The sequence below is a fragment of the Tetrao urogallus genome (genome assembly GCF_951394365.1).
Source record: "Tetrao urogallus genome assembly, chromosome: 9".
NCBI classification, from domain to species: Eukaryota; Metazoa; Chordata; class Aves; order Galliformes; family Phasianidae; genus Tetrao; species Tetrao urogallus.
Genome location: NC_136822.1, coordinates 14,453,702 through 14,477,945, shown reverse-complemented (window position 1 = coordinate 14,477,945; position 24,244 = coordinate 14,453,702). Strand labels below are relative to the sequence as shown.

General features: G+C 44.7%; 2 protein-coding genes across 4 annotated transcripts in view; both read right to left on the bottom strand.

Moving 5' to 3' along the window:
• Positions 1-9,181, bottom strand: part of LRCH3 (leucine rich repeats and calponin homology domain containing 3) — a gene marked incomplete at both ends in the record, with an annotated part of 45,284 nt that extends 36,103 nt beyond the window's left edge. For all 3 annotated transcript variants that reach the window (XM_079539850.1, XM_079539852.1, XM_079539851.1), the window contains one exon: positions 8,944-9,181. In XM_079539850.1, the coding sequence (XP_079395976.1) occupies positions 8,944-9,181 (238 nt within the window). The remainder of the gene's footprint in view (positions 1-8,943) is intronic.
• A 3,163-nt stretch (positions 9,182-12,344) lies between these two features.
• On the bottom strand, positions 12,345-23,813 carry FYTTD1 (forty-two-three domain containing 1; the record flags this gene model as incomplete). Its single annotated transcript, XM_079539982.1, has 9 exons — positions 12,345-12,440; positions 13,443-13,569; positions 14,308-14,382; positions 15,116-15,177; positions 16,105-16,201; positions 17,206-17,318; positions 18,288-18,433; positions 21,172-21,303; positions 23,711-23,813. 9 exons carry the CDS (start codon positions 23,811-23,813, stop codon positions 12,345-12,347), a joined length of 951 nt encoding a protein of 316 aa, XP_079396108.1.
• Between the last annotated feature and the right edge of the window lie 431 nt (positions 23,814-24,244).

Genomic DNA, 24,244 nt, shown 5'->3' with positions numbered 1-24,244 from the left:
AGGCGTTAGCAATGATGGCGGCCCTGCAACAGCAGTACCTGTCCTACCCTGAAAATAACACTGATCTCTTGGAGCTCAACTATAAAGTCACAAAGTATCCCAAGGCTGCATTTCTGTGTTTCTACTGCCTGTACTTCTGTCAGAAGCAAAGCAAAACTCCCCAGACCGCAAGAGAAGTTTGTGAAGGGCACCACCATAAAATTTGTTGGGAAATACCACCATTTTAGTTTACAGTGCGTACCGCCTGATAATATCTGACATTCCTCACAAGCAGTAAGTTCTCCATCCCTATGAAACTGCAGCGACAGCCAAAGAAGAAATACCACGTAAGAGAAACAGGGAGCACAGAAACACACGATGCCATTTGCATTTTGAACTCCATTCATCTTCTCATCTCTGATGACACTGCGTGTCAGAGGTAGGCTGACTGCTCTGTGAACTGAGGTCTCATTCTCTGCTTACGAAGAAGGGTGTTTTCAGCTTGAAAACTGTTAGCATGCCCAGTTCCTCCTGTGTGCTGCTTATCCCTGCACAACATGTGATTTTAGGAGATTACATCATTTAGTCATGCTGTTTTCAAATCAAGTTGCATGGAAAGAAAACACAGCAGCATATAAAACGCTTTCAAAAAAATTAATACTCGTGCACCACCAAACTGCAGATGAAACAAAACCCAAATCCCACACGTAAGACAGGTGGCTTACCATTTCTACTTTTCCTCTCGGCTCATGGGGCACAAACTGTGCTCTCTCACTTTAAAACGACGTGGCTGCCTGTGAAGTCCAGCTGCACAGCTCCATGCACACCTCACACAGCACAGCACAGGGTGCACTGCACAAACGGTGCAGGAAAAGCAAGGTGCAAAGAAATGGGAGACGTGGTGACAGAAGGGCCATTCTATCATTACGGTCAAAAACAGCGTTGAAATGTAACAGCCAATAATAAGAAGCATCATCTATTTGACATATTAATACATTTTCTTCCAATATGATTATAACATAGACCAAACCGCCTCTACTTGAGAAACACAAAAGTATAAACTGCTTCTCCATGTGTGCAGTAGTCGTTGGCCAGGCCAAGCTACAGAGCCTCTGCTTCATGCACTGCATCGCATCAGTGCCCTGCAAGAGCAAAGAGCTGCTCTCGTGATGCCAGTCAGCCTTTTGTGTTTATTTGCTCTTGTAATCCCCGAGGTCCTGAGCAGTTGTCAGGTATCAGATGCGTTGCTGGTTACTACTGAGAAAGCTCCAGAGACATGTGTTGTGGTCACTCATCAGAAAAGGAAATCCCACCCCCCTGCCTGAGGAGACAATGCTGTTTAATTTATACCAGAACCTGCACGAACAGCTTGCAATGAGTGCTTCTAAGAAGTCCCTGTATTTCCATCTATTGCATATTCAATGTGGTCAAAACTTGAAAAGAACTGCATCACGTTGAAAGGATGCAGTCAGATTGAGAAATACAAGCCCAGGACCACAGAATGGTTTGGATGAGACCTCAAAGCCCACCCAGCCCCACTCCCTGCCCTCGGCTGGCTGTCCCACCATCTTCGGCTGCCCAGGGCTATCCAGCTGGCCTTGGTGCTTCCAGGGATGGGGCACCCACAGCTCTGGGCAGCAGTGCCAGCATCTCACTGCTAAGTAAAGAATTTCTTCCTATCACCTAACCTAAATCTCCTCTCTCATGGTTTAAAGATGTTACCCCTTGCTCTATCACTACACTCCCTGCTGAAGAGTCCCTCCCCACCTTTCCTGTTGGGCCCTTCAAGTACTGAAACCTCCTGCAGTACCAACTTGCTCAGCCTGTCCCCATAGCAGAGGTGCTCCTGCCCTCTGAGCATCCCCAATGGCCTCCCTTGGACCCACTCCAGCAGCTCCACGTCCTTCTTGAACAAATTAAAAGAGGAACTTTTAATTTAAGCACATATTTGTAAAAGCAAAGATGGCAGGTGCTTAAAGGATTACATATGTCACGTATTTCACATCTAAATAACGTGCACTAGAAGCACGTGGACAAAGAAGTACCACTTCCAGTGCACCTTACCTCACCCAAATGCCATCTACACACGAACTATTCAATAACAGGGAAAAGAATAAGACAGTATTGTCAAGGAGAACAGCAACTACAGGGCAGACCGAGCAGTACCAGCTCATGTGAAAGAGTGGAATAAAGCATTCTCCATGCAAAACACCCTCCAGCACCCACAGAACAAGCAGGCAGTATGTAACCACCAGTGAAGTCTGGGGAAAGCTTCTGGACTTTTCTTCATACCGCATAACTTTTAATGGCAATTATAACAATCTCCTGACACAGGCATCACTAAATGATGTGACAGGATTTGCACAACAGCAGAGTCATAAAATATAAAATGCTTGCCTATTCTGCAACACATTTATGGCTCCAGCAATCAGCCTGCTTCTTTAGCAGAGACGGCTTCCAAACATCTTTTCTTTTTTTTCTACCCTACTAAGCAAAAATCCACCTGCCCCTTGGCAAGGTAGAAGAATAAAGGCGAGTAGCAGATATTTTATGGCCCATAACCACATTCAGTTATTGCCCTTTACAAAAACATTTATTCCATAGCTGAGCTAGGAGTCAATGCAGTGACAAGCACATAATTGTGCTGCCATTACTGTGCTCAGTGACTCTTTTATTCCTGCAGAACAGCGTGTATGACACCAACCCAGTGGCCAATAGAAGCCTTGGGCTGTGTGACTGAACGGAGAGGTAAATTACAAGGCCATAAATAATAGTAATAATGAATTAAGCAGGTTTAAATTACTACTTGTCCCATCAGCATCCTAAAATTAATGGTCTCATTGGATATAAAAGGAATTTTCTACTAAATGTTAAGAAATAGATTACCCATCTTTACCACAGTAACAGCCCGGATAAGAAGAATGTAGATGGCAATGTGTGAGCCATTTGAGATAGGTTAAAAAGGAAAGAAAAAGAGGCTCTGAGGCAGAAGCTGGGCTGAAGCAGATGAAAAACATGAAAAGGGGACAGAAGACACAATGGCACGCTGCTGGGGACAGGCCACAAACACAGGGAGGAAGCCCAGGCTGCCCCAGCTACAGAGATTACAGGGAACAGCAGTGTTTGAAACCTTTCCAGCAGCAGGGAGCACCAACCAGAGCCCAAGGCAACAGCAGCATTCCTATATTCACAGCTGAGTTTCATGAATACCCAGAATAAAGAGAGTAAAATGCACACAGTCTGTCGAGCAGTGGGGAAAACAATAGATGCTCATTTAATCCTACAGGCCTCTGCAAAGAGCAGGCTTTGCTATGTTCCAAGGGTCAACACCTGGGCTCCACTGCAAGAGGGATTTGCTGGGTGTATCCTCATGCTGGAGTGCTTCGCCTACATATAGAGTGCTGCGAGTGCACTGCTCTGAGTTCCAAATCAATGACATTACCAGCTGGCAAAGAACAAAGGCACTCCTCGCTCCAAAGAGCCTCCTGCACTCTGTCACTAAAAGGTTTACAGCACGGGGTTTGAGCCGTGTGATGCAGAGGGGGAGGTCAGCCCAGGGCTTCAGCTGCGTGCACCGCTGCTGTTCTGCAGAACGCCATTGGAAACCACACCACTCATCAGAAAGGAGAGAAGAGCCCTTGAATTGAGTTGGAGCCTTTTCCTTAGCTACTGTGCGATGTTATTTTGAACACGTGCCATATAATTTGTGTTGTTTGTTGTAACTAATTCTTTACTGCTGGTTCTTATACTTGAGAAACTAGTCTCATACAGCCTTTCGGCCCTGCCTGCTGATGGCAATGCGGCAAGCAGCCCCAGGGCCTGTCCAACCGCACAGCAGCTCAACTCTTACCTGTCCTTTGTGCGACTGCAGAACTCGATACATCCACCTCTCATAGAATGGCCTGGGGTGAAAAGGACCACAACGATCATCTAGTTTCAACCCCCTGCTGTGTGCAGGGTCACCAACCAGCAGACCAGGCTGTCCAGAGCCACATCCAGCCTGGCCTTGAATGCCTCCAGGGATGGGGCATCCACAGCTCCTTGGGCAACCTGTCCCAGTGCGTCACCACTCTCTGGGTGTGAAGCACTTCCTCCTAAAATAGAGGAAGTCTTTCACGCAGAATCTCTCACCCCTCTCCACTTCTTACACAGCTACAGTTGTACTCAAAAATAATTAAGACTGTGCACGCGGATTAGTACTTATTAAAAAAAAAAGATCTCATTAAGATTGAGGTGGGGAAGTGGAACACTACGGAGGAGTAACTAAAAGCATACGTAACTCTGAGCACCACTTAGAAGGGTTTACTAGTAGTAGAAGTCGGACTGTGGGATTCCTTTATTTTCATTTTTCTAAATCAACTCATTGAAATAAGGATGTTCCAAGTGTCATGTAATATGTTTATTGCAACAAGGCTCAGAAACTACAAGCTCAGACTCCATTTTCCCAGCTTCTGTAAAACACAAAGCAAAAAGACCACCTGAGCACCAAGAAGCTGTGAGCAGCACTGCAAGCCTCAGCCTCCATCAAAACTCAACACAAAGTATTTAATAACCACAGTCAGCTTCTCTCTGCATTTAGAAGGTAACAAAAAAAGCAAGACCTGGATTTATCAAAGCACCATGCTCAGGTTTTAACCCTATTATCCCTAGGAACTGCTGGTATTTATGCATGGGACACACACATGATCCAGACCATCCAGTAACAGAAGTGTTAACAGGAAAGAAACCAAATGGGAGCAATGGTCAAATTATGAAGCACAGTTAGGAGATAAAACCAAAAAATGCAGCTGCCTACAACTAAAGAGCACTGCTCACTAAGTCACACAGTCTGGGGACAGCATCATCGTCCCTCCTCCTCTCCAGGCATGCATGGAACCACTGCACAGCGCATTTCCACGTGGGTTTTGGTAAGGGTGGAGGCAAGTCTGTGTACCTGAGAACAGCTCTGAACTATTCTAATGAAACATTAAGCTTCTGTGTTTAATACTGAAACTACAGAGATCACTGCAGTCGGACATCCCATTTCTTGAGCAGAGGGCCGCCTCGCTCCTCTCCAAGTCACCCCAAAAACCATAATGAATTTCATTCAAGGTACAGCAACCCAGAAGAGTTTTGTTCAAACAGTCATTAAATTTTAGCATGGTTCAGCCTTTGCTGTTGTGGCTTTTCTGAACAAATGTTTGGGAAACACAGGCAGTGCTGTAGAGCCACAACGCACTTCTCAACCCATTCGATGTTCATTGAGTAACTGCAACTGAACTTCTGGCAGGAACAAGGATACCAGAGAGACCTCTCAGTGCAGAATGCTCATACGGCCACTGTAGTCTAAATAAATGCATACAAGCACTGAGCATACAGAAATTTTACTGAGAGTACATTCGGCTTCTACAGTTTCTGTGAAGAGCTGCTATAAAGGGAACCACGGATACCTTAATGGCAAAGTCATTCAACAGGCAGCAGTAGGCAGTTTTTTTCTTCCTTTTCAGAGTCCTTTTTCACTATTAGCATCTTCCAGAAGCAAGACATAGTGCTCAGCACATAATTACCTCACTAGTCCATTGCCATGTCATTTCTTATAACACATAAACCCACACATCCCCATTTTCTCCTTAAAAAATGGAGACAGCGAGTGGTTTAGGTAATTACAGCTGTCATGGTGGGTCTGACAAATCGTTCCTCTGCTCAATATATGCTTCAGGCCACTGGGAAGGCTGTCAAACAATGACATCAGAGTCTGCATTACAACTGGCAAAACGCAACTCCGTTTCCTTTCAAATCTAACTCGGATGGTTTACAGCCACTTCTTTTCCTATTCCACGGTTGAAAACGAGAGTGGAATGAACAAACGGGTCATAATTCAATCCAGATAAAATGGGGATGGATAATGGCTGTTAAATGAAGGAGCTTCAACCAAAGAGACACACATCCCTGCCTTGCTAACGAAGTTTCCTCATTATTCATCATCAGTAGGATTTGTAATCTTGAGTCATTTCCTAAACCCCTGAGCTGTAAGGAATGAGCAGGAGGAACAGCTGCCTGCCCTCCTCAGTGCCCAGGTGACCATCATCATCACTCCCTGGGCACGAGCCATCCCACACGGACAGCAGACTGCTGCATCACACACACCACCAGCTGCCCCCTCCTGCTCACCCACCGCAGCCCATGGACCACCTCCAGCATGATTCTAAGCTGCTTTTTCTCTCTTCTAATCCTTACCTCTTATGGGATCTTAACTCCAGCTTGAGTACGAAACAGCCAGGAGCTCAGTACAAACTCCACTACCTGCCCTGAGCAGTGGTTCCAAATGCACGGGGCTTCGGCAGCCGGAAGGCAGCAGCGCCCAGAGGCAGCTGAGGCTGTGACATTTCCAGTAAAAAGTTCTGTGATTGAGGCCAGCGATTGCATGAGGAACCTGGTTTTCCCACTCCCACATAACAAATCTTCTGTTTATTCCCTTACTGCAGCCAGGTGACAAGGAGGAGCTGCATGCAATTTGCCCTGAAAACTGTATAGAAACACCATGTAGGAAAAAGCTCAAGTATTTATTCCTAGCATGCGCTAGAAATAAACACATCCTTTTAATAACTGGTATTTGTTACAGTTTGATTAAAAATAAAAAACAGTAATTGCTTTCAGGATACTTGTTGAGCACAGCCCTCCTTCAGGACTCTCTTTTCAGTGTTTGTTCTTTAATTACTTTTAATTTCCTTCTCAGAGAGGTCTGACAAAGTATTAATGACAGAAAAAAAACCAGTCAATTAAAAATTACTGTTCTGCAGCAAAATATACTTACCAAATGTAAGGGTGTTAAAGCAGTACAGTAGTCTAGCACTTAAATAAACCCTTACTTCCATATTTCGCTTTCAATCAGAAAGCAAAGCAGTACTGCCTGTCCTGAACTGTGCTCATCACATCCATTTTGTAGGTATTTTGGACTCTTAGCCACTAATGATCTCAATGCAGTCCAGAGCCACCTGGAAAGCAGGTAAAACAAAGGAGGGGGGGAATATAAGCTGCTTAAGTAAGGTTACGTGAATTGGGGTTTGGTGGAGTAAATACCTCTGGAATCCCCATTCAAGTGAAACTATTTATTCTGTTAGCAAATAGAATTAGGAAATGAGTTTATGCAACAAGCAGCTACTGCAGCCTGAGCACTGCAGATAGCACAAGCACCAACTCCTGACCTAAGGAAGATCCCACGCCTTTCACAAGGATTTCCCATTTCAAAATGCACTTTTTGGGGCTGATATCTGATTGTGTCCTCACATCACCAACCTCAAAACCTGCACTGGGTACCCAGCTAACCCTGCTCCTCCTGCTGACCGCCTCAGTGGCTCAACTGTGCCAACACCTCCTTCCAGGCAAGCCTGTTGGTTCTGCTAAGGCTTGGGGCTACACTGGGTGCCACTTTTAGCAGCGTAGTTGCATAAATGAGGGATGCGATTTGCTGCCACATCTTGAAGATGGAGGCAATAACAGCAACGTGCAATTATTTTTGTTACTGCAGGAATGGGAATGAGCTGTACCAGTACGACATGATTCATGCCAGAGAAGCGTCTATTCTGGCACATAAAATGGATTAAGATTTGAATATATATTCTTTCACCTTCACTTTTACAGCTGTGAAGCAATTCCATTGATTTTTTGGGGAACATCAAACGTGCTTCAAGTCTTTGTAGCACAGCATGCAAGAAGGCACCAAGTCTCCAGTCTACGCTCCAGTGGGTTATTCTAGGTGTTTATTACACCTAGCACACATCTCTGCTTGTTACAGTGCTATTTGTGGCTACCACCACGTAGCTGCGAGTTTCACAACACAAAGAAATCAACGCTGAGAAAGGTGTGGACTAAACCTGTACCTGAGCACCCAGCTGACAACTGAGGATAAGAAACGCCTGTGTGGAGTTTATTCACTGCCTCAGCCTTTTCCAAAGCAAAAAAGTCATTGAATAAACAGCACTGACAAAAAAAAAACAACAACAATAATAAAGTACACAACGTAGTTATCCACAGTGGTGTTAAAAGCTGACAATTCAAAAAGGATGTCCCCCCTCATTTAACAAGCTTTGCTTCTTACAACTTAGGAGCAGTTGTTGCTCTTGGTAAGGCTCACTGTGATAACAAGCAGACAAAAGTGTATGGCATGCACTGCCGCTTATTAGAATTTAATGCTTCTTGAACAACGACAATGCAAATATTCATCACAATAGATGGGAACCTTGGTGGAAACAAGAATTCCCACAAATTGTTTAAGAGTACAGTAAGTGAATAGCATCATAAACAAAAAGCCCCAATCTCCCACCAACGTATGGGGCATTCAGTGCAGATTAACCCCCTGTGCATCCATCGTGGAGATGCATTTGTGAAGAGCCCTTCAAAGCAGACAAACAGCAGTTTATACCCCGACAAGGAGCTATACGTTAGAGAGGCTCTCAAGTCAAACTCACCACGTTTGTCTCGAGGAGCTACAAACCCAAAGCACGAGCAGCAGAGCGGCAGCAGGTGCCCACAGCTCTGCCTTCAGCACACCTGGCAGCCGGCAGGGCAGGGTAAGGAACAGGAGGTGCGTACAGGTACGTGCACACACAGATGTCTACACACACAGATGTCTGCACACACGTACACCAAAACAAGAAGTTGGCTGGCAAAAACCACATCCGCGAGCAGAAGGCGCCGCAGAAAGCCTCTGTAAAACTCATCCTCGGAAACACCGAATGGGAGGCAGAACGGCCCAGCCTTACGGAGGGATCCCCGCCCTGCCGCCTGCAGACCCCAACGCGCCCCGGCGGAGCGCCGAGAAGGGCGGGGAGCGGAACCGCGCGGCGCAGCGGCTCGGGAGGCGGCACGGCATCGCTGATAGCGGGCACCGGGCGCCCCGTGGCCCCACCGCGCCCCTCCGCCCTCGGGGCCGGGCACGGCGCTGCGGGCGCTGCCCCTCCCGTCCCGTCCCGTCCCGTCTCTCACCGGCTCGGGTGGTGTCGCTGAGGTCGTGGTTGGCGGCGCTGGCCCGCGGGTAATCGCGCAGCTTCCTGCCGCTCAGGCTGAGCGTGCCGCTGGCTGCCGCTTCTTCCAAAGCTCGGTCCAAGGATCGGCTCCAGGAGCCGGGGCCCGCGGGACCGGCCGGAGGAGGACACGTCGCCGCGCTCCCCATCGGCATCGCGGCGGAGCCGCCCTCCGGCGCCGCCAGCACCGCGGCCGCCATTTCCCCCCTCGCAGCGCAGCCCCAGCCGCTCTCCGCCGCTCCGTTCGCGCGCCGCCGCGCAGGCGCAGGAGAGCCCGCCGACTGGCGGCGAGAGCGCATGCGCGTGCCTTGACAGGGGGCGCGCGGCGCGCACGCGCGGCCGCAAGGTTCCCTCCGTCCCTTACCCGGCACCTGGCTAACAAACGGCGGAAAGCGGCCATTGCTTAGGGTTTTTTGTCAGTTGTTTCGGTAATCCGGTGTGCGGGGGCGCGCACCTGCCCTCGACAACGGCTGCAGCGCCGGCAGCGTGGAAAAGCTCTAGTTTAGGTGCCAGGCGGTGTGGGACGCTGCTGCTCAGTGCGCCGTCAGCAGCAAAGAAAGAAAAAGGGGAAAAAAAAGTGGATTTTCGAGCGAAGTGGGAAAATACGAGCTGTTGTGTGCTTTCCCATGGCAGCACCAAAGCTTGAAAGGTGTTTGTAACAGACCTATCAGACCTGAGTTCTGGGTGATGGCATATCAGGAATATGGCATATCAGGCATATCATAATCCAGGAGTTGGACCTCACGGGTCCCTTCCAGCTCAGGCCATGCTATGATTCTGTGGCTGACAATAAATGCCAGCAGAAAGCGAAGAGCTGCTCAGAACGACAGTGCCCCACGGCTGAAGCAGGCGGTCAGCACCTTATCCAGCGCTTCCATACAAACGGTGCTTTGTTCCTCCACCACCAGTTAACGGCAGCATCGCTATTGCTTAATGCCGATTTGCCACCAAGCACTCACTGCAGAAGCTTGCTGCAGCCGCTTATCGGGGTGTTCACACCCACCCTGCAGCACAAAGCAGGGATTGCACTGACTCTACATTAGCAAGGCACATCACAGCAAAATGAATACGCAGATAGGTTAAGGGACCTGGTGTGATAACCACACCAAACCACGGGATTTGACAGTGCTGCTGGAAAGCACATCCCTAATTCTTGTAAAGGCAAGTGAGCTTACACAGCACCACTGCAGTAAGTGATTAATTGCAGGATATGAGCAATGAGCACGTGCCCTCTTTACATTACTCTGCTTACTGTTACCTTCTTCATAACATTTAATAACAATCTGATCATTTACAGCTCCTTAAGAAAGATACCAGAACATTCACAAAACCAACACGTTGCCCAAGCAGTTATAATAGCAACAAGACAGTATGAAACCTTTAACTTTTTTATTTGGAAAAAAAAAAAAAATTAACAGCTTCAGAATAGATCAAACTTCTTCAAAAAATACCAAAAGGTACAGTGTAAAGCATCTTCTCATTAAATACAAACTGGTATTTTTTGATGCATTGCATCAATGTTTTGCATCTACGTTGATGCAAAAGGATTTCTTTTTTTGTTGCATCCTGGCACATGGAAAATGTATACACTGAAACAGAATGAGCGACACCACATTATTTACTCAAATTCTAACAGTGAGAATTTTCAGAAAAAATCCTATCAGTAATTTAAGAAAAAACCACCTTAATACCATTACGCTCGGTTTGTTTCTGCTAAGGTATATTTGTCAACATCAAAAATAAGGGTTTAAGTACTATATAGCATCGAGGATGCATTCTGACTTAAAATTGCTGCATGATGAAAGCTCTTCTACAGTCAACGCTTTTAAACATTGAAGTCTCCAGTAAACGCGAGTGAACAACGAACTTGAGATAAAAACACAAGGAAACTGGTTTTGTAAGAAGTTCAATGTAAACTCTTCAAGAAAAATAAAAAGAATTAAAACCACTCCAAACACCATAAATGTTGATGGATGCAGCAAGCTGACCATTCCTTCACCTGGCTGTACCTCAATTGCATTGCTGTAGAACAAGGTTCAGTCGATCAGAACCTGGGCTGGAAGCAGCTTTATCTGTGTGTTCATTCTGAACAGGTCCCACATCTTTAGGGATGATACAAACCAATACTGGCAATGACTCAGTTGTTACCATCCTGCAAATTCAGACACACAATGCCAAGCCTCACGTAAGTGTCCACGTGCTCCTGCTTTAGTGCCTCACCTACACTGCTGGACTGCGGGCTTTCTCCCAGCAACATTCCCCACCTTCAGCCAGCTTCAAGATGCCTGACCACTACTGAGCCCACTACTGAGCCCCACATCTCACCTCTCTTTGGTATATACAAACAGGCGCCATTGGATTGCATGCTTCTGGCCATTTGCACAAAGCAGAGAAAAGCCTTCAGGGCAAGGTTTGCAAGATAAGGATCCTGTACCTGGGGGGTAAGGAACTCTACCATACCACTGACCTTCTTGTGAACTGTTACATTTATTCCTATGAAATTACTTAAAAATGTAAGGTTATTGCCTTCAGTTTGAGGAAAAAAACAACACTTACAAAAGAAAATAGTAAGCAGTTGCTCAAGGAAAAAGATAGGAGACAAGACATACTCTATCTGCAGATGATGCTAAAGTTGCCCAGATATTTGTAGTATAAGTTGCTTTCACATTGCCTGAGCAGTATTCTTCTGAAGTGACCTGGACCACTTTTTAAAGATAAAAGTAGAATGGTCTCCATCCCGATTTAATATCATGGGTCTCAACTAACAGCTTTATTTGTGAAAAAGAGGATGCAAAACATTAAGTCTTCAAGAAAGAAAAGAAAAAAAAGTTGAACTTCAAAAGCACAAAGAAGTACAACCAATGCTCCCATGAAAAATGTTGCTACATCACTACCAAAGTATTCACGGACCGAGGCTCTGTGCCAAACTTCAGTCCAGAGGAACGTTCGTAGGCAGACCCCAACACCATAAAATGGTAGCTGTAATGAAACACTGACACAATCTTTACTATAACAAGGTGTCAAAGAACAGATACTGAGTACTTTTAAACAAACAAAAAAAGCTTTTAACTTCATGTTTATATATTGATTGCAAGATGAACCAAAATCAGTGTTTGTCAACATCTGGGCAACAGAATCTGTTCCAACTGGGTAATGGTGTCACTTTAGCAGAACAGTTCCCACACTCTTCCCTCCTTTCAGGGCCAAATGTCTTTACTGTTCAAAGTGGAAGTAATAAAGATAGCTATTTCTGACACCACCTTAGCAAGAAGTCTGGAGAATTTCAGTGACTTATGTATTCTGCTGCCCACTTTTATCTCACTTTCTTAGACAGGTGGGATCAGTGCTCGTCCATTGGTCAGGTTAGCCCACTGTTACGAAACGGCTCCCTTTGTTCTGAGACAGCGCTGTTCTTTGTTCCTTCAGGATCCCAAAACGTTCGTTCAGTGTCATCCCTGTCTGGAAAAGAAGAAGTTGAACTTTGTTGAGCCCCTCCTGGCACCACTGCAAAGTCAAGAGCTTCCATTTCTTGGAATTCGCTCACACACATTGTCAAGACTGACAGCCTCCTCAGAAAAATGTAGAGAAGTTAAACTGAGGACAGACAGACTGAAAAAGGACACTTCAACTACACCCATTTCTCCCTACAGATTCTATGCAGCTTGAACAAATGCAGCTGTTTAAGCACTATAATGTAGCTTCTCTCCAGTTCATCCAGTTGAGGCTGCAGACTGAAGTCCAGACCAGAAGTTCAATAACTGCTCCAATGCAGCAGCAGACTATTTTTGGCATATTGCTTGTTCACAGAAGAAACAAATCCAGACCCATGCCCTGACCCCACATAGTTTTCCTGCAGATGGCAGTAAGAAGCTGATTACAAGAACAGTCTCATCTTGTGGTCAAGTTCTCCAGCATCAAACTCTGTCAGCCAGTAGGAATTCCTTCAAGGACAACACTAAGATTTCTGCATCTAATTACTTAACTTCATTAAAACAGTGAACATTTTCTCATCTTTCAAGTGTTTATGTCATCATACTTGATTTTTTTCTTTTTCCTCCTTGTTTTAAATACCCCTAGGCACACAGCAAAAGTTGCTCTATAAATTAACTTCAGGATTCCACACAGGCTATGCCACCAAATGAAGCTCATCCCTGAATTACACACAGTAGTTGATTTAAGAACAGCAGGAACACCAGAAGGCTTTTAGAAACATTTAGCAATTTACATCCCATTTAAAGCACGTGGGCATGTAAGATATAAACCAGAAGAACAGGAACAGTGAGTTCAGGTACTTGCTTGAAGTTACACTGCAAGGTAGTGGAAGAACTGGAAGTGGAAACAAGAAGCAGTCACTAGTTCCCACTTTTTATCACCAGTGAGTCTAGGAAGAAAGTGCTTGGCTCACCAGATTTGATCTGCATTGAAACTACATCCACACTTAAGGAATGAAACTGCATTTACCTGCTTTCCAACACTATTAATATCAAACTGCAACGGAACCCCTTTGGGAATCTTCTTCTCTTCAGACTGGTCCCTCTTCATCAGAAACGGGGGCACAGGAGTACGAGTTAATCGCAATTTCTGGGAACTGTGAGAGAAGAAGATTAGGACACAACAAACACGTGTTTTATGCAATGAAGCCTGACTGCACATGGAACTATTTTTCATCAAGCCACTTGATTAGGCTGGCTAAAAAGCTGGAGAGCTCATATTCAAGAAGTCAAGCAGAACTATGAAAGTGAACCATTTGTTACTGCTATTAGAAAGCAAGCCTCTCAAAAGGAAGCAATTTTATCTTGCAATGACAAACCCATTATTCATGGTTAATTATTGTCATAAATTTATAAAATAAAAACTGGTACAGTCTTCCTTACAGACAAAATGCTACGAACACCTTGTGAATCAACAGGAACTTCAATTCCACAAAGACAAATACAGCAATGCTTTCTTCAAACACAGTTCTCCCAGTATCGTTATTGATCAGGCAGAAACAATTACCATCACTCATCATCTAGATGCACATTCATTTTCATTCAGTCAAAGGAGCAAAATAGCCACAAAACAGCCTGAAATGGAAGAGGCAGACAAGGTGAAAAATCTACCAGTTCACCGCTTTTCAACTCCATACACCACTCCAAACCCCTGACTGGGAGTTGCCTTGTGAAACTCAAACACAGCTCAGAAATAAGAAAGGGACACTCAGAAGTCTTCACAATAAGCTGTGGTTACCTTGAGGAAAGACTATCTGTAAGGAACTGGCTAAATGGCTCAGGAACAGCAATTTCAGTTACACTGAGAATGTTTGAGAACTATTTTTAAAACTCACATTGGGGTTATGATTGCTCCTGGGTTCTCAATGGACACAGTCAGAATCCCTCCACTTGTGGTAGAAGTTCGCCATCTAGTTTGAAAACACAGAAATCACTTACAAAAAAAAAAAAATCAGAGAAATTTCAGTCAGGTTATCTCCAAGAGTTCTAAAACTCTTGCTAAAAAAGAATGTGCAAGCTTTAAAAATGTCAGTCAGTAAGACGACCACATGCAGCCTACAATCTTGGTTATTGATCCTTGTATCCATGTTATCTAAACTTATCAGGTGAACTCCAGACCCCATGCTGGCAAGGTGTACCAAAGCTGCAGTACTGACTGAAACGTTCACTTGAAGACATTCATGCTCCTTGCCACAGGTGAAGCCAAGTTAGTTTCTACTAGTTAGAAGAAAATCCAAGAGATGACATACTGCAGCTCAGTGGCATATGCTGCTTACTCAGCCTGCACTGTTACCAACACAAACTGCAAAGAGCATCTCAGGCTGTGAATGAAAAGCAGTATGCATGAGTGGCAGATACTAGTCTGTTCCTCAGAAGCTACCGCCTTCCCCCTCGGTCCTGCAAGCACCTTATGCAAACAAACTCCTCCTGGTTAAATTGGGAGACAATTGAGGAAACAACTGAGAAAAGTAGGAGGAGGCTCACTGTCACTCAGTTGAGATGCCTACAGGTGAAAAAACAACAAAAAAAAAAACAACCAGAAAAAAAATGTATTACAAAAACCAGGAGCAGAAATTGGAACTCAATGGAGAACAGCAGTACAAACAAGCAACCATACTGAAGTTTTCCAACTGGAATACTTACTGACGAGTTCTCTTTGCTGTCTGAGTATCAAGATCTTCTGTTGGCTGCACTTGGGCCTGCACCTGAAATCACATCAATACAGACACTGCATTTGCATACTGTTCCAACCATCGTTGCAGCAGCTGGAGATAGAGCAGTCAAAAAACAGAAGTTGAAAGTTGTTTGTACAAACAGGGCTTTACTTTCAGAGAGACACAAAAATATCTGTCATATTACTTTTGCAAGACACTGGAAGGAAATCACTGTAAGAACACAACACGTTTTCAACATAATCATTAATAAAATAATCAATAGAGATGGAAACATCTTTGAGAACTCCCTCAGGAAACACTTCATCAAGTTAAAATGTTAGCCATGTTTCTCTTGCTGTCCTGGTATCACCTGATTACATGTTATATAATATCCAAAACACCTCTTAAGTTCCACTGCTATTTTAAATGAGTTTGGTTTTGTTTTTCTCCCGATCCTGCCCATAATTCTGCAATGGAACTACCTATAGTCAAACCCACGGCAGATACAGGATGAGGACACAAATGAAAAACAAGAACACTGCTATCATTTGCTGCACTATTTTCTTGCTTGTATTCAAAATAACTATGACTAGCTTATCTGTATGCAAAGGATCTCTTAATCAGGTTCCAAAACACCGCTCTATCATTTTGCTGAAGGTAACTGTTGAAAGCTGTCATTGCATTCCAACACTTGTAGGATGAAAAGGTAATAGCTTGCAACAGTCCTGAAATGGAGAAGCTCCACACCCTTCAAACAGTTCAGCAACACCGACACAGGAAGTAAGACCCAATAGGCTACAACAACTGAAGGGGAGAAGTACATTTCCCCAGAGGAACATGTGCCTCCTTAACAGTTTCTGCTGTTCCTGAAGTTTCTACTCAGATTTGATGCTTAAACTTGATTTATTAATACCAGTGCTACAGGTTAGCTTAGAATGTTGTGGCACAATACTGCCATTTCCAGTGATGTGTTGTTACCTTCAATCCTCTTCGAAACAGGAAAGTTGCTTGACGAGTGTCTTTCTGCTGATTTAGTTTGTTTCCAATTCTGGCAAAAGCAGATGGCATGTTATTCCTGCAATATATAGAAAGGTTATTGAAGGTTTCATAAACAGACAACATTTCAGAGAGACAACTGTGAAGTACATCTGCAGAGCTGCCTCTTTGAGATAGAACATTTCAATTGTAATAAGCTTCTCACTTGCTAGGAAGAAAACACACTTAAAAATGTAGACATTTCAGAGACTGGACATTACAGGCTCACAGAACCATTTAGGTTGGAAAAAACCTTTAGGATCACCAAGTCCACCACCAAACTATTTATGCAAGCACCACAGCCACACATCTCTTAGCCTGTACTGAAGGCCAAGGTTTAGTGATATATTAGAGATATGTTGATGGCAGGTGGACGGTTTGAATGGATGATCTTGGAACTTGGTGATTCTACAAAGTGCAGCACCCGTCATCAGGACTACTGCCCTGGTTATTAATTCTGCTTTATCTGCTTTATTCTCCAGCACTTTAAATGTTGCTTTTTAGATGGAAAAAAAAAAAAGAAAAGCTGTGTTGATAACTGCAAACAAAGCTGTGTTTACAGTTTCCACAACAGTCACACAGTGAAAATTCCCACTGCAGAAACCAGTTCAGTTGCAGTTTGTAGCAGACATAAATGAATTCTGGCTCAAATAAATCTGCAGTAGCGTCCATGAAACTGAAGGTGGCACCACCTCCCATAAAAGACACAGATATTTACAAAGTTCACTCAACTGTGGTTGTACCTTTAAGCAACAGAGCCGTTTTCACACAGGCTGCCTGTGATGTAAACGAAAGGAAATACCAGGTCCTCACAAACACAGGTACTTCCCAAGTATTCTGCCCAGCAGTAAATATCTGTCTTTGTACTAAGACCATCTCACACTCAGCTTCCAGCTCTGCCAAAGTTCAGACACATTTCAACAGTCTCGACTGCATTTCTACTCCCAGTTTTGACCATCTTCTCTTGGCCTCAGCGCAGTCACAAATGAGATTCTTTCTGGAAAGCCGTCCAGAAGAATTTGGGAAGCAAACATGGTATTTTACCTCCTGCTTAGCGGGGCAGGTCTCCTGAGGGTTGGAATTTGTTTTCTCTGCATTTCAGTTTGCCTTCGCAAGTTCGGTTTCTTTTTCAGGACGGGATAATTCCGCTGTGTGTTCTTAAAAACAAGAAAACAGAACGCAGTGGGTATTTGTAATGTATACCCTAACCATCAGTTAATAAACTGGGACATGGATAGCTAACTGCACGTGCTTAAACCATCTGTTCAGGGTCACAGAAAATCAGAAGACTGAGTTCTGTTGTGTACTACTGAAGATATCTGATATCTACAAAGTCTAAAATCTCTGCTCTTCCCAACTGTCAGATGTCATAACTGACACTTCAACTTTTCTTTACAAGCCACACACACAACACACTCGGCTACGTCTGTCTTTCAAAACACACTGTAACTTTTGAAATACCATCTACATTTCAAGAGTCATACATTCCCCTCATTACCATGCAAAACAAAAAAGCACAGCTTATCAGTTACTCTTATCTCCCCATATAACCAACAAAACACATCCTCCGTGCACCCTTACAATTGTCATTCTGCAGAAATCCAAAAGCAATCCCTGTTCCACAAATCCAGACTCTGCGAAGTAAGCAACAAAGCACTGGAGGAATGCAGAACAGGAAGCACACAGAGGGAAGTATTTTGCAACATTCGTTTTTGTAACAGGCATACGCTTAGCACCTGCACATCTGTTGGGTTCACTGGTTTCTAGCAGTGACATAAATGACAAGAAATCCTAACAAAGGAGCCTTCCTTGTGAAAGCACAGCAACAACCACTACACCTGCACAGAACACCTTTCTGCACTTGAATTTCCATGCCTTGCAATCTAATTAAGCGTTCAGAAGCTTTCAAGCTTTGTCATCACCCATCTCCTTCAAAGCAAACACCACTTGGCCAAGACAGCCCCCCTTCACAACACACTGCATCAGATGCCTGCACGATGTAGAACAAGCATACTGGAATATATTTCAATAGCCCATGCATTCCATTTGTAAGCTGTTCTTACTTCCTGTGGAGCCAGGGTTACACGAAATGCAGTTACACACACCATTGGAAATGCATTAATTACCTTCTCACTAAGTGGCTGCCTGTTCAGAGGACTAATTCCTTTGTGTGAACCCATTGCTTTCTTGGCTGCCAAGCCAGTTATAACTCCATAAGGACGCTTCTTCCCTACAATCTTCTTTCTGTGTCCCAAATGATTTTTACCATAACCTGCAAAAAAAGAAGTGAGGAGTTCAAAAATTCCTACTGCAATAACAATTTTACTGTGTTAAAAATGACAGCAGGTGATGCAAGCTATTTGGCTTCAAGCTTTGGAGCAGAAGCTGCCACTACGCCTGGAGACAGTTTGGTCAGACAGCTACTTCAGTAAGCTGGGATCCTAACCTAGGCAGCATTAACCAGCCTCTTGTATAGATCTTCATTTTTCTCTCCCTCTGCATTATTTATGTTCAAAATTTGTTACGTGACACATCTGCAGGAATAATTAAGGAGTCTTTCTGGCATAGGATACTACCAAAAACTCTAAAATAGACCTTCATCAAATGCTGAACAACACAAAACCAAAGCAAGTAATTCAGCTCCCCAGCCACTCAGCAAATTTTAAATGAACAGTTTAATAAAGAAAATAAGGGGGATGGGTAAGGAACAGCTTCCAGTTTATTTATGTAGATTAGTTGCTCCCTAGTCACGTCTTAAGAATAAAAGACCACAGAGCCATATTAAACAGTATACAAATTACATCATGTTTAAAGTGTTTTCAATTAGAAGTCTGCATGGTAGTCTGGAAAAGACTGAGAAATGACAGCAGCTTTTGGATATAAAAGGCTTGTGAGTCTGAGGTCTGTAGTGTAAACATCTCAAGTCTCCAGTTACAAGGGTTTGGTTAACCCTGTCTGGAGCCATTTAGCTTCATGCTGTGTAAACAGACAGTGCCTCAGTTTTACCCTGAAGTCATCCCCTCCTCTAGAACCCCAGACTGTAAGATAAATGTAGGACTAAGAAGACAGCTCTACAGCAAGAGACGCATCTAAACCTGATACATGTGATGTTATGGCATTGGCAACACATCTGTGCTTCTTCACTAGACAGGAGCCACCATAGGAAGCAAAGTCACTGATCAGAATGTAGCTTGGATAAATTTGGTCTTGAGAAAATTCTATGTAGGCACACCGTGTACAGTTAGCAAACGCTTCTCTATGAACAGAAGAGCTGAAAAACAGATATTTAAGCTGCAAGGGACCTCACAAGCTCTCTGGACCAAGCTCTGCTCAATGAAATGACAACTTCAAAGTCAGCTCAGGCTGCAGGGTTTTGTGTGGCTGCATTCTGTATATCACCAAGGACAACTTTCAGTCACACGAACAATGTTCTTCTCTCTGTTTCTTCCCACAAGAGCTGAAAAGAGTCCCAGCTCAAGTTCTTTGCCTCCTTCCAGAGAGTTTGGCAGCCACTTTGAAAACCAGAGGGAATTGAATGCCATTGAACTTTTGTGGTCTCTGTAGCTGTCCGCTTCTCAGAGCAACTTCAATGGCAACGGAGCAGCAGTAAATTTGCTTACTGGTTACAAGTAATAACTTAAATGCTTGGAAGAACTGCTTAATGAGAGCTTCTGCTCAAAAACAATATAGGAGAGATTTGCTTCAATGGAAGGAAATGGGTAGAAAGGAACAGTAACTTATTCACAATGCTTCAACACATGAAAGTAGTAATTTTGGAATAAGTTTGCCATTTTCCTAGAACGAAAGCAGAAAAGGAGGGCAAGTTTCAAGAGATTAAAGTAACTGCCAAGGCAGCTGTATTCTGAATTTTGTATTTGAAGCTCACGTTCTTCCTCAAACTCTAAATTGTGATATTTGCTTCTTTTGTGCCCTTCAGATCATGAACAATCGCATTTGGCAGCTGTGGTTGTAAACAAGCCTACGTTTGAAAGTCCACCATTTAAACTCACTGTCACCCCACAAATATTCTTATCCTTGGCCTAAATGATGTAAAACACTTTCCTGTACTTCCAAGAATTTATCAAAGATGCACAGGTTAAGTAACACTGCTATGCTGCCCTGTTTAAAGAGAAAAACTCTGGAGCCTTGAGCTGCATGACATTCCATAGGCTCTGAAGACATATGGGTCTAAGTTGTTGAATACCAGCTGCTGCTACAACAAACATTAAGCAGTGACAATGAAAACATGGGGATTACTGTGTATGCACCAGTCTGATGTGTATGTGGTTTAAATCAATGCTACTAAGCAAGAAACTGCACGTCCTAACTTAAACATGTGATTAGCTGAGGAGGTAAATTCCTGCATACAGCATCACGCAGCGTTAAAAAGGTACTTTGCAAAACTCAACAGAATTAAAAACACTTTATTTCTAGCAGATGACAGTCATGTATTGGACACATGGGAATCATCTTCAGAACGACTCCTGTTTACTGAAAAAACTGCAAGTTATTCAGGAAATCTCCAGTAAAGCTGTTGTTGTGCACTTTTCCCCTCCTTACTCCCTGCCTATGTGATTCTTTCCCTGCTGTTGTAATCCACTGTAAAAACACAGGCTGAAGAAGGCTGACATGGTACTTCCTTTGCAACCCATAGCCTTAACAAGAAAAATGGACTCACACACTCTTCACTATCCATCTGTAAACCCCAGAGGCAGTGCTGCAGACTGCAGTACAGCTATTTTTGTGACTTCTACTCAGCGTACACAAACATGCTGGCTCTTTCTCACAAAGCTCTAAGGTTTGGCAAGGCCTCTGCATTTCCTAATACAAGGGCTTCAGCATGAGCACTCCTTCTATCCTTTTCTGAAGGGGGACAAAATATCAACACAATTTCTGAAGCTACATCCATATATCAGAAGGCAAGCAGATCCTTCCATTAACCGAGAGCGTCCCTCAGGTGCCTCAGTTCTGTATTGGCCTGGCAAGTCACAGCATACTGGTTCCACCCACCTTTCTGTTGTTGGATCCCCCACTTGGGGCCTGGTGTCCTGAATTGCTGAGTTCGATTCTGCTGGAGTCCTCTCTTCATTTTGGGGGAATACTGCTTCCTCTCTTCTTTCTTGTTCAGTTTAATTATATCATCTGTAAAAAAAAAAAAAAAAAAGTAGAAGAAAAAAGAAAAGAAAGATGTGACGCATTTCAGACACATTTAATATCTAAAGAAAAAACCTGAGCAGATTAAAGTCATGTGAAACAAACTGGTTAATCTTGCAAAGCCAGCACGTACAAGTTAAGGTTCCAGAAATATTATCTCTATAAAACATCCAGCCCCTGTCAGTCTTACTAACTCTCTCTTTCCCCTATTACCTTAGGAAACAAGCAGTTGCATACATTCAGAACATCCAAGGTACTTTTAAAATTGTGGTATTTACTCAAACAGCACATTTTAATCAAATGACCCTGTTAGTTTTTGGATACAATTAAAGAAAAGATCAACCTGCCTCATTCTCACACTTCCTAGATTTCAGCCCAAATTCCTGTTCAAGACACAGCACTCTCACCTCATGTTACTTCATAAAACCATACCAAGAAAATTGAGGCTATCTTCAAACATTCACTCAGGTTCAGATGATGGGAAAAAATATCTGCAATCCAAACAGTCACCTTACTTATTACTTAGGAAACAACATTAAACAATTTCTTAATAGGTTTATGAAAACGTTCAGGGTAAACTCATGAAAACCTGACAGGTTTGTCTACAGCAAACCACAGCACAGCAGCATGATTTCATCTGCTGATCAGGTTAGCTGGCTCAGAAGACAGCAGTCAAGCAACTAGGTGTTTCGCATCCCATTGAAGTAAAGGTAAGAGAAAAACAGGTTATTTTGCTACAAAAATGAATTAAAATTTGGAAAACAAAAATTTGTTAGGAAAAGGGATGCTGGTACAGCTCATTTAGGGTTGGATTTCCATAGAATCTTCTGTACCAAAGAGATTATCCCTAGAGGAAGGATCGGATGCCCCATCCCTAGAGGTGCTCAAGGCCAGACTGGACGGGGCCCTGGGCAGCCTGGTCTAGTATTGAACGGGAGGTCGGTGGCCCCGACTGTGGCAGGGGGATTGGAGATTCAAGATCCTTGAGGTCCCTTCCAACCCTGGCCATTCTGTAATTCTGTGAACTATCCTGTCTATATGACAAAGGAAACTAAAGCCACTCCTGTTTTATACAGCTCAAAATAGCTAAAACTCACTGCCAACAGCACTACTCAAGCAGGAGCACTGCTTGAACTTCGTTCCAGTAATAACACGATGCTGAGTCAAACATAAAACCTCCCAGCATTTCCAAGCAGAACGTGTGCTTCTTCGTATCATTTAACTCCACCCCCATCAACCATCACCACTCAGTGAGCACCAGCCCTTGCTTCACAGCTCATCTGCTCCAACTTAACTCCCATTTTTGGGGGGACAGTTAGTTGTTGGTGCACGTATGCTTGAAAGCTTTTTAAATAAAAGAACTTACTTTTCAGCTATCTTCTTCTTTGGGGAAATGAAGGATATCTGGGACGTTATGCATTTGTTAGCTAAGACCGACTGAAGTATTCTCCTATTTTGTCTGAGGTCAGAGATTTAAAATTACACAGAATAACGTAGGAACACTGTCATACTGGAAGCTCAGCCTCAGAGCACATAACACGCTAGCAATGAAAAGTTTAATATTGGTTAGTATATGAGAAAACCCTCAACATGAAGATCTCAAAGTTCCCCAGAATAACATTATGTCAACTTTTTACACTGTGCCAGATGAGGGACTGCATCTTTGCCTCCAGCAGGCCATAAAACTGCAACTCAGAGGCAGGAGGCGCAGATAAAACTGTTCTCATGCCTTGCAACTGAGCAAGTCAAGGGTCACTGCCACGCAGGAGAGTTTGGTAAACACAATGTCACCACAACAGCACAATTCTCTGCCACCTGTTGTCAGTCAACGTCCAGAACACAGAGCAGTGGTAAATTCAAAAGAAAAAGAAGAAAATGTTCGACTTTATAAAAATAGCTGACCAGCGAGAGCTGATGGGGTTATTTCTAATAACCTTGCTTGGGTAAAGTAGCACGGCGTGCTACTCCATAAAGAGAAAATGCTGCGTGGTGCTTCACATTCAGAACCCCAACCCTCATGTCACAAATCGTCTCCACCACGGGAACAAAGAGCAACAACGGATTACCCGCAGAGCGCACACACCCGGTAAGAGGACGAACATGAGGTGACCCACAAGGGCCAAGCCGCCCGGTTTCACTTTCCGAAGCAGATCTCTCAGTTCCATCGCAGCACCCTTCGATAACAGAGCAGCCCCACAGCACACGACAGCAGCTTTCGGTGGCACTGCCGGGCCGCACGCTTTATTTGTCCGATCGAGTCGCTCAGCCGAGCTCCAAGGAAACCCGGCGGGTTCCCAGCTTCAAACTGCTGGAAGCGCGGCCCGACCTGCCGACCCCCGCCCCGCCCTCACCCTGCGCTCGGATCAGCCGCAGCCCCCCGCGTCACCCAGCTCACCCAAGGACATGTCGATCTTCTCCAGGCTGTCGCTGCTGCCGCTCCGAGTCCCAGCAGCGGCCGAGGATCCGGACGGCAACGCCGCGGCCCCGAACGCGCTCATGGCCGCCCGCAGGACCACCGCCGCCGCCTCCCCGCGACCGCCCCTAACAGACCGCGAGCGGCAAGTGCGCATGCGCGGAGCGCGAACGGCGCGTGCGCCGCAACCCCCCTCCCAACACCGTCATCTCAGGCACGCCCACGACGCATGCGCAGCAACGGCTCCTCAGCCGCGAGAGTGAACGCCTGCGCCGAGGAAAGGTGCTGCCTCTTCCACCCCTCCCGCGCGGGAATTGGCACGGCGCCCCCTGGCGGCCGGGAGGAGCAGGTACAGCGGGGCGGGGGGCGCGGGAGGCGGTTGTGGGTGCGCTGCGACGTCCCGGGCCTGTCCTCTGCCACAGGGTCCGTCCTCTGCCACGGGGCCTGCTGCTGTGGGGAAGGCGGTGATGGCGAGGCCAGTTAGTGATGATAGCAAGGCCTTTTTCTTTTTTTTTT